Source organism: Protopterus annectens, chromosome 1.part2 (genome assembly GCF_019279795.1).
Source record: "Protopterus annectens isolate FY-2018-M chromosome 1.part2, PAN1.0, whole genome shotgun sequence".
In the NCBI taxonomy this organism is placed as follows: domain Eukaryota; kingdom Metazoa; phylum Chordata; order Ceratodontiformes; family Protopteridae; genus Protopterus; species Protopterus annectens.
Genome location: NC_056727.1, coordinates 312,699,007 through 312,713,465, shown reverse-complemented (window position 1 = coordinate 312,713,465; position 14,459 = coordinate 312,699,007). Strand labels below are relative to the sequence as shown.

Genomic DNA, 14,459 nt, shown 5'->3' with positions numbered 1-14,459 from the left:
CCTCTTTTGCTTGCTGGCTCACATCTTGTTGGATAAACTTAATTTCCTCCTTAGCTTGTTCTACATCAAAAAATGTATTTGATCTGCCAAGAAAAATATTCTGGAGAGAGATGGATACAGCAGCTTGAATCTCACAACTGCCTCTTGGCATTCTCAGATGGGTGGGATAAATTTGCTTCTCTTCTGCCTGGTGTACAGTGAATAATTATTTTCCACAAACACTCTTGTTGTCTCTAATTTTTAATACTTTGCTCTTCTACCACAGTATTGTCAGGATCAACTCTTTTTGCTGGTATGATTGCATCTTTACAAATACAAGCCTTGGCTGCTTTCTTATGGCCAGGTTTGGAGCATATGCTCAATGTGCCCTTTCAGTTAACAAATCCTGCTGAGGAACACTAGGTCCAGTTGCTTATTTCTGCTTTCATAAAATTAATACAGCCTGTTCCTTCCAGTTTCTCTGATACATCAGAAAATATCAGGCTTAATCTGTGAGCTCTGTTTCCTAACTCTACTATTTTTTGAAAGAGCTCATGAGAAGCCTGATACAGAGCCAGTCTTTTCTTCATTTCAACCTCTGATTTTCAGATTTTTATCAGTTTACCCACATAGCTAGTTAAAGCATCTTCTTTTTCCCAGCCTTTTATTTGAGTTGATCTATTACTTCAACATTTAATTTTGCTTTAATCATATCTGAGTATATTTGATTTATTTTTCCTCTTTTCTAGAAGAAACCTCTTGTACTAAAGCTGAAGCTTGAACTGCTTTCTGGTGAACAGCTGCAGGATTCTTTGCAGTGTTTTCTCTTTGATTTTCTTTCAGGTTCTCCAAATTTCTTCTTTGCTGACATCAGGAAGTGTATTTACTAGCTAGTAACTGGATTTTAGCCAACGTGACAATTTCACTGGCCCTTTTTCTCAATGTTTTTGTTTTCATATTGAGAGGTGAAATTCAGCTGTGGATCAGTATGCAGCACTCTTGGAGGTCATGACTACCAAGCTTTGACATAAAAGGTGCAGTGGTGCATAGTTGGAGGTGGAGGAGCAGCTCAAGCTGTGTGATGAAAGCGGTTTTCTATGTTCTCACCTAGCACAGGATCAATCATACCAAATGAAGTGTACTGAGTAGTTATCTATAACTGATGGATTTATTTATTTTCACTTTTTGTCAAACCATAAATAAGTTTGACGAACATCATTACTAATGACAAACGAGACAAAGGAAAGTAATTAGGGACAGAGAGTCTGAACATAAAATGACAGTAACGGCTACAATAATCTTTATTTATGTAACTTTATTTGATTAAATAATAGAATAAGCCTTGGCAGAAGTTTAAATCACAAGGCACTATACTTTCTCAATGTTTTACCTGGCAAAATATGTACAGAGAAAAGAAGGAATTTCCTCCTCAAACACAATTGCAAAATGTATTAATGTGTATAAGAAATAAAAATGTACTTCTTAGAACCTAGAGAAACAAAGCAGATAAAAAAAAATAAAATTAAACCAGGACTTTCATGAAGCAACACTATTTAGACAAGTATAGCAGCTTTAGCAACAGTCAGAAAACAAAAGTATTCCCAAATGAAACAGCTTAAAATTAACAAAGCAATGGTAAAACATGCAGACACCATAGCTCTCAATCTCTTAGTACACGAAATATGGATAAAGCCTAAAATAATAGGGGGACAAAGGACAAAAAATAGGGGCAGATTTAAAATATTTCTCTTATAAACTAAGAAAGTCGCTAGAATAACTGGGCTTGTGCTAGTATGCATTTTTTGACATATATGAAGCCTGAAACTCAAATGTATGTCATTTTTTAGTGACTTCAGTCATTAGTGATTTGCCAGAAAACCACAAATTTCATGAAGAATGGACCAACAATATGAGGTAAAAGTCTGGATATTCTGCAAAAATCTGGACAGTTGAGAGGTATGGCAGACAATAAACATTTCAAATGCTCTAACCCTTATTATTCTGCACCTGTGTAGAAGACAAAACTGGAAATGTTAAAGGGAAGAGGAAACCCACAGTCAAAATTTGCTTTGCAAATGCAGTGGTAATAATCTCTCAAACAAGGTGCTGTTTATGCCTCTGCAAACTACAACATTAATTCACAAATTTATTTCATATGTTTAACACTACAAACTGAATATTTTGAACTGTTTTACTTTAAAGTTCTCAATCAGCTTTGCTAGAAAATGTAAAGAAATGTTTCTGCATGTCTCAAGCTATCAATTTAGAACACTTGTCACAACAGTGCAGTGTAATGTCAAAGATACTATTCTTTTATAGGTATGATGTAATAGTGAAATCAGGATTATAAAAATCAGTCATTCAGCTAATCAACAAGATAAAATAAATAACTGATGTAGAAAAAAAAAATAAAAAGATTACAACAATGTAAAATATGCATACTCAAAATAATTCTTCCAGATTTTAGCTGAAATGCCACCTCTCTGTCTCTGTAAAGTACACAGTGTTATAGTAAAACACTTCATACAAAAAATTAACATGTGACACAAAGTATTTGGTGGATTAATTTCGGTCAGACCTTGGTATATACTTGTAATTCAAAATATTACAGTTCACATACCATTTATCATAGCATATTGTACTGGCTTAGTTTAGCTTTCATCCGGAATCTTATTGTTTCAAAACAAAGTTTCTCTCTCTTTTTTAACTGAGCATTAGATAGCAATGTAATGTTTTAAAGTGTGTAGCATATTAGATCTTGATATGCGATCACCTATTAAGAAGTGAGCTTTTGACTAGGAGCTAAATAGAAGGCCTTGCCAATATATGCATTGTAGGGTATACAATTGCAGTTTATAAAGGAACATATTTTTGATGTAGTCCTCTCACAACTCATTGACATCCTCTTAATGAAGCTTCTTCAGATGTCTCATTGACCATCTGACTCAACTGATCACGTTCCATTTTTACAGCACTATCACATATTGGAAGAATAACACTCTACAAAGAGATCTGGTTGTGTCCCTTTCTTCAAGGCAGTACAATCTCAAAGTCAGCCGGGGTTGTGAGAGATCCAGTTTCCCACAAGGGGGAGCACAGAATTTTATGTCCTGCAAAAAAATACTTACTTTGTAAGTCTGGTAAGCCTGCTGACTGCTAATCAGTCAAGATGTGGTGCTTTAACTTGTTGGCTTGCTAACAGACTGATGTTGTCGACTGCTTCAACTCAACAAACTTGCGCTTGATAAGCCTAGTGCGGGCATAATGTACCAGATCCAGTTATTCAGTACTTTGAAGTCAGTGTTGCACAGGTTGCAAAATGCAAGCATTCAGAATAAAATAGTCATGTCAAGATAAAACTCACCAAAATAATGAGGGAGGGACTGCAGATATGCCATTCCAAGGTTTTACAAAACCTTGTACTACAGTCCCTCAAAACTTACCACGGCCTTACCAAGCCTCCTGAAATAGTATCTCAAAAAAGCAAAATATGATTAATGTACTAGTTAACTAACTTAGGAGTGGGTCCAAGGACGGTATCCTAGGTTAAAAAAAAAGGCAAAACAGCTGAATGGTAAAACACAATATAGTAAAATGCTTCATCACATGGTTCAGTTATATGCTCAGTCCTATTTAATCCCCATAAATCTGACACTGAAAAGCAAAAAAAAGAAAGAGGCTTCCTTTTCAGACCACATAAAGATATGTGACAACTTCAACAGCACAAAATAACTCTGACAAAATAAGAGGGGACTCTGCAATGTTAGGAGAATCATAAAATATAGGGTTGCTTAGATTCAGTATAAAGAGTGAGCTAATGCACATTCACAGCAAAAACCTGAAAGACCAAACCAAGATGCTCACAACAGCAAAAATGGATAAAACATTACTTTGTTCTAATCACATAAGATAAAGGTGGGCAGTAAACAAAAGGTGAGCTGTGGAGGTTTCAGAATACACAAGGACAGGAATAACTAACAGAAAAAGTAAAGTCACTGCTACTATATACAGTCAGTGATATAACATCCAGAGTACTGTTTTGATGGCTGGTTTCTGCAAAGATGCTAAAATAATATGGAATACATACAGAAGTGAACCAGAAAGGTGCTGTGTCTGCATACAAAAATGTAGAGTTATCAGACACATGCACTGCTTGCATCAGAAAATGTATGAAGACAGACAGAAACAAACAAATAAATAAATAAATAACACTTAACATGAATAACCTGGGAGAAAGGATGCAGAAGAGAGACATGACAGAAATGTTCAAGTACTTCAAAAAAATTAGTAAAGTTTAAGAGGGCAGCAAAAAAAAAAAAAACAGAAGGTGCTATTCAAGAAGAAAGAGACACAATGTGAAGACAGAGGAAGGATGGTTTACAGTTCATGTAAGGAAGTACTTTTCACATAAAGGGTTGTAATGTATAGAATGACAGCCCACATAAACCTGTGAAATTAAAAAACTGTGGTATAGGTTAAGAATGCATATAACACGTATAAAAAAAAATCTAATGGAATGCAGGAATAAGTATGTTACTGGTTAATAAGAAATTGCAGCTTATCCATTAGGTAGGAAAAATTCAGACTAGGTTGGACCAAAAAGTGGATAGCTGTTGACAAGTTATTTCTTTGCAATGAAGACAGTAAACAATAAAGGATCGCAAAAAAGTCAAATTCTAGCATGTACTGCCATGACACCCTTCTGGTTCCCATAATGATATCAGCTACAAGGAAGACTACAAATCAGTCATTGAAACCTAAGTAAAGTAAATGTTAGCAAACCACTTTTCAGACAATTAAAGTAATTTAATTATGTACAAAAACAAGCAGTTACTTTTTAACTTGAGGGCAAGCACTATATACACTGCATGAAATGGGCTTAACCCCTGCATCTTCTAAAGTAATACAACTAATGCCAAGGTCACAAATACTTCCGATACATAAGCAAAACTGTCTTGGCTGGATATTCAACTAAACAGACCTGGCAGTTTGAGTCTCAATGAAATACAAATTCCTGCTATAAACTAAAGCCAAAATAAACCTGAAAAGACTACCACTATAATATAGTAATGCTTATGCTTGAAAAATGTACAGCTGGACCACATGGGCACTTTAATGTGGGAACTCTTAAGCTTTCTTATTTTTGTACCCATGGGTAACATATTCCAAATAATGCTCAGAAACAACATATTAAAATAATAAAGTTACATATATCCAATTAATATATTACAGAAATGGCTTTTTAAAACATGGACTAGCACAACAGTCACTATAGAGTTACCAGTACTGCCTTCTGTAAAGAAAAATGTTTACAAATTTGGTCAGTATTACAAACCCACTACAGCAGCATTTTTGCATTGAGCTTGATAATTAAATAATGCAGTACAATTAATCAAGAGGAAGCAGAATCACATACATAATAACATGTAGTTTAACTGTGATGCCTTGCGTGTGTGTCTTCATAAATACATACTTGCATTCCTACAGTGAATCACAAACCACAATGACCTACAGACAGAACATGTTTCTAAAATGGGAAATAAATTAATAAAGATTGCTGTCTAGCCTATGACTTGTAAAATGATGAATATCAGCTGTTGTATAAGATGTCCCTTTAAAACCTGACTTCAGGGTTGAAATTATCCTTTTTTTTCTCAGATGAAACAGTGTGCATGGCAGCACTGTGACACATGAACTTCAGCTGATGGGAAGGGGACATCCACAGCTGAAAGAAAGATTTAACACACAATCACCATTTACTTAACCACATAATTTCAACTAAGGAAGCCATAAAACAGCAGCTCTGATATTATGAGAGTACACATCCTCTTCATTTAACTCCCTCTGGCTTACAATTTTCTTACACATAACTTTATAGTATGTTGCTACTACTCATAACTATAACGATGACATGCCTGATTGCCTGAGTCTCAGTTTAATAAAACAAGATCTATTCATTTTTGATACAACTTAAAAATCTTTCATCATATTCAGTTACTTGTTTTCAACATATATTACAAGACTGACGCATGTTAACATGGGGAATTTTCTTTAAGAAAGCAAATAAACATCATTTATAAGTTGTCTAAAAATAATCTATAATATTCTAAGGAGACCCCCCCCCCCATTTGTTAGCATACACAGCCTGACAGTAACAACCTGTAGGATACATTCTTACGGTATTTGTAAGCTTATTTCTATAATGTATTTTGTATCACACTGTAAGTACATGCATTGCAGTATTTAAAAAAAAATGTACAAAACTATTGTAATTTACAGCAATATATTGTATCATATGGACTAATATACCATTGACAATAATATACGCATCTAATAGTTATGTGCAATAGTGGCAAATCAGCACCCTGTGTGTTTTTAAAAAGTATAAAAAGGGTCTGCAAACCGTTTCTCTAAGCACCACCTACTTTTTAATCCACGTAGCATCAGTGTGAAAAATGTTCTCGTACTTCACTCCTTCAGTTATCTAATGACAAACTTTCAAACATACTCTGGAAGTCTTAAACCAAACAAATAAAATGAAATGAACTACTTCATGAAAGACTGGCCTTGGTTGGAAATATCTGTTTGAGTTTCATTAAATGTTTTAAATGCTATATTCTGACTGTATAAAGTCCACTGAGTCAGATGGTTTAATCATTCCTGCTTTCCACTTTGTCGTTGTAGATGATAATTTGATTTGACCAAAGTTGCACAAAGTTCAGAGTACAGCAGCATGAATTTTGCAACTATGATGCACTTTTAGAGACGTCAAAGCACCAGCATCATTAAAAGTATTATGGTTTATGTGCACACATATAGATGTCAACTGCTTGCACCAGTACAGTACAAATGTTAAGTTTTACAGGGCTCCCAGTCTGCAAACTCCTCCTTCAATTGCCAGAGACTGCCCAGCTACTGCTCCTGGTGGAAGCCTGGAAATGTGCGTCTGTGAAAAAACAAACAAAATACTTACACCGGAGGCCTTAAAGCTTCAGAGAAAATGTTAGCACAAACAATAGAGAAAATGCCTCTCAGACAAATGATACAAGAAATAAAACTACCAAACACATGCTAATACACCTGCATAATTGCCCTTATGCAACCGACCTACATCAGTATGACAACATAATGGCTCCAGATGACATTACACCAAAGAACAACTGCCATATAACTTGTGATGATGAAAACACCTCAAAGGTATTATGAACATGCACATTTTTTCTGTTTTAATTACTTCTCTGTGTAAATCTATCCAAATCAAAAGGTAAAAAGGACACACTAACCATTCAGTAAAAAATTAAAAGAAAAAACCCAGCCAAGCTAGACTTTTCAGTGTGTGATAGCTTGACTCTCCAGTAGTGGAGGCCCATGGGATATATGCAAATGACCCCTTATCACACAGTGAAAACTCTAGCTCGGCTGGGGTTTTCTTGAAGTTTTTACTGAATGGGTTCTCTGTGGCTCCTTTTAGTCAAAAGTCAAAGTAAACTTTATTGTCGATCAGATATACACAGTAGTGCAAGCTGAATGAAATTACTTTGCTTTGGTCCCTGTACAAGACATAACAATGAAATCAGTTTGAATGACAGTAAGACTAATGCACATACAGTAATAATTAAAATATTAACAATAAATTACCACAATTGGACAGGAAGACATTAAACAGTATTATACTAGTAAGTATTGCAAGACTATGACTTCACATTGATTGCTTAGAATATTGCACTTCATCAGTTGTAGTATGATATATTCTGATGTTCATATTGCACATGTATGGAGTGGTGACTCACTCCTGACTGTTGCAAATTCAGAAAGTAATAGCATAAGAAATCAGGCTAACTGTACCAGTTACTGAAGCAATTTGCCAGAGTGATTACTATAGCTGATACTTCATAACAAGTGGCATATTGATCTAATTAATCACTGTCATGCCTGGCATTCAAGTTGTGCAGCCTTATGGATAGAGGGAAGAAGCTCCTGTTCACTCTAGATGTTTTGCAGTGTAAACTTTTACTAGGATAAGGCTAGGGTAGGCTTTTACCTTTTGGTATGGATGTTAGTTGGGGTATATTACAAGGACCCTAATCCTTATGGGCATCAGCTGGGTTTAAAGACCCTGTGTTTCTGAAGTACAGCCTATCAGGTATCCACATTATATTATCGCATGCTTACAAAAGTGAATGATAATTAATCTACCCCATGTAAGCAAAAGCTTACGTCGAAACCTCAGAACAGCGATTTTTTTCCAAGGGGAAAAAAAAAAAAAAACTTTAAAACAGGGCTGTGCCCCTCACACCCCCTTACTTAAATATACCAACTCCGACAGTGCCGAAAATGGCAAAGTAACAAAAGTGGCCAAGCAAATTCGCTGAAAAGCTGCTTCGCTATTTTGCCTTTTCTCTCTTTTCGACAAACTCAGTAAGCAGAATAAAAACTAGAATGAACAACAGATGCAGGGTGGTATCCAACGAGACGGAGCCCGAATAATGAAAACATTCTTTACTCAATCCAATGATCAAAATGAAGTACAAATACAAATAAAGTCACAGTTTAAAAATGATAAAACAACAAGTTAAGCGCTTTTGTCAATACTCAGACTTCTTCAGAACAGTGAATTGCTGGCTGAAAACTCCTTAAATACACACATAGTCAATTAGTAAAATATTACCCCATATCATTTCCTTTCAATTAAGAAACATCACAGGAAGTGTAAGGTAGTAGTGAATACTCCCCCTATTTGCAAGTACACAAAAAGTCAGCTAACCAAATGTTGAATCAATGGTGTCACATGTAAAGAATGTTATAAGGCAAAAAATACCAATGACAATATAAATAAATCATAACATAAATAACTGTTTAAGTTTCAAAAGTGGTGCTATAGAAATTCTATCATTAAGACCTGGAGGGGAGTATGCATTCAGTCTGATCTGCCACTTTAACTCAATGTACTCCAAATATTCCTCAACAGGTCCGCCCCTTTGTCCCAAATCAACTTGTTCAAGAATAAAAAAAACTAAAACTGTGTACTTTGGTCATTAATATGCCTAAATAAAGCATTCTTCATATTTTTCTGCTTGATATCATATAAATGTTGGTAGACTCTAAGTCTAAAAGCATTTTTTGTTTTCCCCACATAATAACCTTGGCAGTTTTTACATACTGCAATATAAACAACCCCCTTAGTATAGCAAAACATTTTCTTTTCATTAGTAATGGATCCAAAATTCTTAAGTTTAAATTTGTCCGTATCCATCATGAAAGGGCACTGGGGACATCTACCACATTTACACGTGCCACCTCTAGTGAGATTAGGTTTGCCTTTTTCAAGTATTCCTTTTATTGATGTACTCTTTTTATAAACTATAGTGGGTCTATTACCTATCTTGTCCAAGACCCCAATATCATTATCAAAAACCTTCCAATATTTATGTATTATGTATTATTTCTTCAAAATCTGCAGAATATGTGAGTGTCAGTGCATGTGTAAAAATAGTATTACTGTGCCTCACATTGTTGTGGTCATCCCTATTGCCCAATAGGGCTCTAAAGAGTCCACTGGTCCTCTTATTTATAACTTCCTGAATGATGTTTCATAGAAAAGGCTCTGGATAACCTCTTCTCTGAAACATATTGGACAAATTGTCACATTCCTTGGTAAAGTCATAAAAGTCAGACACCATCCTGGCCAATCAAACACATTGGCCCTTGACCAGGGCCTTCTTCTGGTGCAAAGGATGTGCACTAGTAAAATGTAATAATGTGTTAGAGTAGGTTGGTTTCCTATATAGTTGGGAAATAAAACAGTTATTCGCATAATCTTTCTTTATGGTGATGTCCAAATAATGAATATAATCTAGATCCTTGACCATAGTAAATCTCAAAAAACTGGTGGTACTGTTCATGTACGAAAAGAACCTATTCAAATCTTGTTCTGATTGATTCCAAAACAGGACAATATCATCAAGGTATCGCCCATACAATACCCATGAAGTCCTGAATTCAGAGTTAAAAATGTATTGATCTTCCCAATGTGCTAAGACAATGTTGGCGAAGATTGGTGCACAACATGCACCCATGGCAACTCCAAGCCTTTGTTTAAATGAATGTCCTTCAAATGTAATGAAATTATTTTCCAAAACCATCTCCATACAAGTACTGATGGTCAAGATGGTGTCATGATTCAATGACGAATTACTGCATAGAAACTCATAGAACCAGTTCAGACCTATATCATGTGGTATAACTGAAAACAGGTCACAGACGTCAATAGTCACCAGGATGAGGTTACTGTCATACATATTCTGATTGACTTTACCAAGGAAGACCCATGAGTCCTTAATTATAGTAGTCCGATTATCAAGGACCCCCTTAGTCATACTGTCAATGTATTTTGCTATACTAAATGTTTTGGAGGCTTTGGCATCTACAATGGGTCTTAAAGGTGGACTGTGTATTGATTTGTGAATTTTGGTATTCCAAATATGGTGGGAATCCTGGGATGTTTGGTTAAAATGTAGTTGTGTGTGTCTAGTGTGATTTGTCCATTCAGTAAAAGTTGCTCCAATTCTAAGTCAATGTTACGATATGCTATGTTTAATTCATTTCGTGAGGTCTCAGTGTACACTTCACTATATAGTATGTCAAACATTCTACTATTGTAATCATCAGTATTCATAATAACCAGACCCCCACCCTTGTCCAGTTTCATAAGTCTTATATTAGTCTGATGTAAAATTTCACTCAAAATACCCTTCTCCTCTATTTTTAAATTGTCTATGGGTGAGTCATTATGCCTATAACCCAATCGTGTTCTAATGTCGTTTTCACATAGAACCTCAAATATTTGTACCAAAGGGTGATTGGGAGGTTGAAAGGTACTTGGTCTCCTAAGGTTTGAGCCATAAGTAAAATTATTATCAGAAAAAAATAAAGCTAGATTCAATTTCCTTGTAAATAGTTTTAACTGCACCATAACATCTACTATGTTGCCCTTACTAGTAGGCACAAAATTCATACCTTTGGATAAAAAATCGGCCCATTCCCTAGTGACAGTAAGACCACTGTAATTATAAATACTGAAGTCATCCAAATCATTAGTCACAATTGAAAGAATCACATTCTCAGTCTCAGTATGTGATGGGCTGCTTATGTCCAGTAGTTCTCTCTTAAAGTATCTCTTTTCGGTTCAATCAAGACACATTCGACAAACTGCATCTGTGATCTCGTAATAGGGAACCTAACTATCGACTTATACTGTGCTAATGATGTCAAGAAAAAGGTGAAACATGCATGTCCACAACTACTGGGGTTTGGCTTTATTGGCCTGAATATAACCATAAAGACATCAAAAAGTCACAGGCATTCAGAAGCCATGCAGCTGAAACACAATGTCCTTAAGGGGTCATTCTCATATCTCTCTCTGTGTAAATACATGAAAAAAAAAAAAAGGAAATAGCAAAATAATTCCTACTCAATTTACCTTTGTTTCTCTTTTAACACCTTTATTGAATTATCAGTTAAGACATACGCAAACATACATTTACGTAAAAGAAAACAAACCATATTAACATGTTCCTAGTTGCAATTATACATCACGTTTTCTTTTGTATAACTATCATCAATCCAACATTACATTAATTGCTCAATTCCTGCCTTCCCGTAAAAGTCACTCCCCCTCCAAAACATTATTCTGCATGTATTGTTCCCACAATTTCCATTTTTTCCTATGTAATTTGCTCCTACCCTTACAGATCTCACTTCCAGTTTTTTTATCTCTGTTACAATATTCACTACTTTAGATGCAGTTGGTTTAGCCTTTGATTTCCCTTTTCTATTGTTTTTTGGGATCCACAAAAATTAAACTTAACAAGGTCTTAATATGTTTAGACAATTCAGATTCTGCATCTCAGCTCAAAACATAATTTCCTTAGTTACGCCCATTTGCTTACCCAATATTTCAGGCATAGCACTCTGTAGGGAATTTTTACGTTTGCCAGCTCATTACACTCCCAAAACATACCCTCCCAGTTACCTCTTTCTTCCATGTCAAACCTCCAACATTTGGCATCTACCTGAAAAAAAAATCTTTGGAATCTGCTTGGGGTATAAAAATACCTATGCAAACACTTCCAAGCAAAAATCCTAAGTCTTCTAGACTTTGTTGCTTATTTAGGAGCCATACATATGTTCTCCCATTGGTTCGTTGTGAATTTCTTATCCAGTATCTCTTACCAAGCTTTTCTATCCTCCTCTGATTGGTTATTATAGTTACAGTACAATATTTTATATACCCTACTGATTGTCCCTTTTTTTAACAGCAACTTCAGTTCTAAATTCAACTAAAAACTCTACCCAAGTGGGTCTTTCACTTAGGATTCAACTATTCCTTTTATTTGCCTATACTCTCAATCCATGAGAGGGAAGGCAGTCTCTACCTTGCAGTCCAAGAGTCTTCTTGGCCTCTTCCCATTCTATTACTTTTCCATCTCAGTTATTTTGTTCCCAATATCTTGGTTCATTTGCAAATTTTCTCCAATAAATTACATCCCTCTCTCTCTCTTATTCTCTGTATCCCTAATCGCAGTCATTGCAGTCATCCCTATCAGCAAAATCTCCTTTCTCCATTCTCATGTTGACTTAGTTCTTAGAATACTTTCTGCTACTGTATGAATAGAATATTCTGTATTGTTGTTACTTTCCTTAACAGTCTGCATCCAAAATCTCATTCTCTTCTTTGAAAAATTAATTATCAAGGTGCTGCTTACTGTGATGGATCCGAAGTCTTCTTAAGACACTAAGGTCTTGCTGGCTGGATTCTGCTGAAATCAAAGTCTAGTTACAATTGCATTCACAGCCTGTTGCCCACAGAAACTTGTAGAATATACAGTGATGCAGCACCAAACTCTGTCAGTTATACACTGATGCAGTAATTAATAAATACCTTTTTATAACAAACCACACCTACTATTGTTGCGGCTATAGTTACACTGTACCACTTTACTTCTCAATCAACACAGAAGATAACTTTCCTGTACAAAATACCTCTCCTAACAATTTCATTTGCTATAGTCTTTTTATAGTGGTTTTACATCCTGTTTTCTCCTTGGTATTTTATTTTGGTCTTTGTATGAAAACATCTGTTTGCTGGTGTTTGCAGAAAAATATGTTTTCATCCTGTAGAGAAATAATGCTGGTATTGTCTTTATCCATTCAAACTTCCTTGCTTAACAGTGTCGTATGATAGAAACACATACAGATTGTTTCCTGCTGTCCATTCTTTAAGGAAGCAGGTTAGCTTTCTTACTGACAACATCCGTGTTTTTACATTTTTGCTAAGTCTGTAAGAGGTCAGCTTTCTTGTTGATGGTGTGAAATGCATTCTGTAGGAAGACATGTCCATTAAGCAAATTCCTTATTTTTCAAGCCACAGTCATTTAGTATGGATGCTAATCACATATTGCTAAATTCTATTTCTACATTTAAGCAAGCTTTATTTTATACCTTATTTATGTTGCATATTTGTAGCAGAATTACTTTTAACCTTAACACCTTGTTGAGCATACTTTTACATCCTTATTTCTTGGAATTGCACCTTGCTTTATCATCATCCCTTTCCACTTTGAATTATAGCTTTCTGCTAGTGTTATGTATATAAGCCTTAACTCTGTAGGCCTAAAATATCAAATCATGTAACTATCATGTTCTATTGGAAAGATTAACTTATCCCACCTGACCCTTGCCCTCTTCCCCTCTCAGATAAATCCCTTCAACTCTATTAATTATTGTCCACAACTTCTCCTCTGGTTGATAAAAATATGCCTGACCAGAATATAAAACTAAGGGGACTAAAACATTTTCACTGTATATATCTTGCTATCCATATCTATATGCAAGAGCTTTCAGTTTCTCAGTTTTTGTATTATCTTTTGTTTAGTCTCTTCCCACATATCCTTAGTGGCCGTAGCACAATGCTTTTTAATCTATATTCCTAAGTACTTTATTTTATTGTATTCCCATACAAATGGGTATTACTGAACAATTCATGTGTGGGAACACAGTTTACAGCTATAGCATTTGTTTTATTTTCATTAATTTTATATCCGTAAAAAGACGAAAATTATTTCAAAATGTTTCACAAAACTGAAATGTCCTTTTCTGGTTTAACAGGTGCAAAATAATATTCTCTGCAAATAAAGCCAACTTTTCTAGATTACCATACCAGTTATATCCTTGAATTTCTGAGTCCCTTACTTTCTTTGTTAATGGCTCTAAATATAAAACAAATAAACAGGAAAGTGGACACCCCTGCCTAGTTCCTTTATGTTCATACATAATGTTTCCATCACTCTAATCATAATATCCCAGCTTACTTTGTCAAATGATTTTTCTGCATCAATACCAAACAGCAGCAGCAGTATTTTCTTACATTCTACTTCCCTCTGGAGCATCATTTTTCTATTAATGTTGTCGAATGTTTGCCT

General features: G+C 35.1%; 1 protein-coding gene across 2 annotated transcripts in view; it reads right to left on the bottom strand.

The window, feature by feature from the left end:
• Positions 1-4,770: 4,770 nt before the first annotated feature.
• Positions 4,771-14,459, bottom strand: part of TASP1 (taspase 1) — a 1,724,078-nt gene continuing 1,714,389 nt past the window's right edge. For both annotated transcript variants that reach the window (XM_044056205.1, XM_044056211.1), the window contains one exon: positions 4,771-6,925. In XM_044056205.1, the coding sequence (XP_043912140.1) occupies positions 6,839-6,925 (87 nt within the window). In that variant the 3' untranslated portion in view covers positions 4,771-6,838. The remainder of the gene's footprint in view (positions 6,926-14,459) is intronic.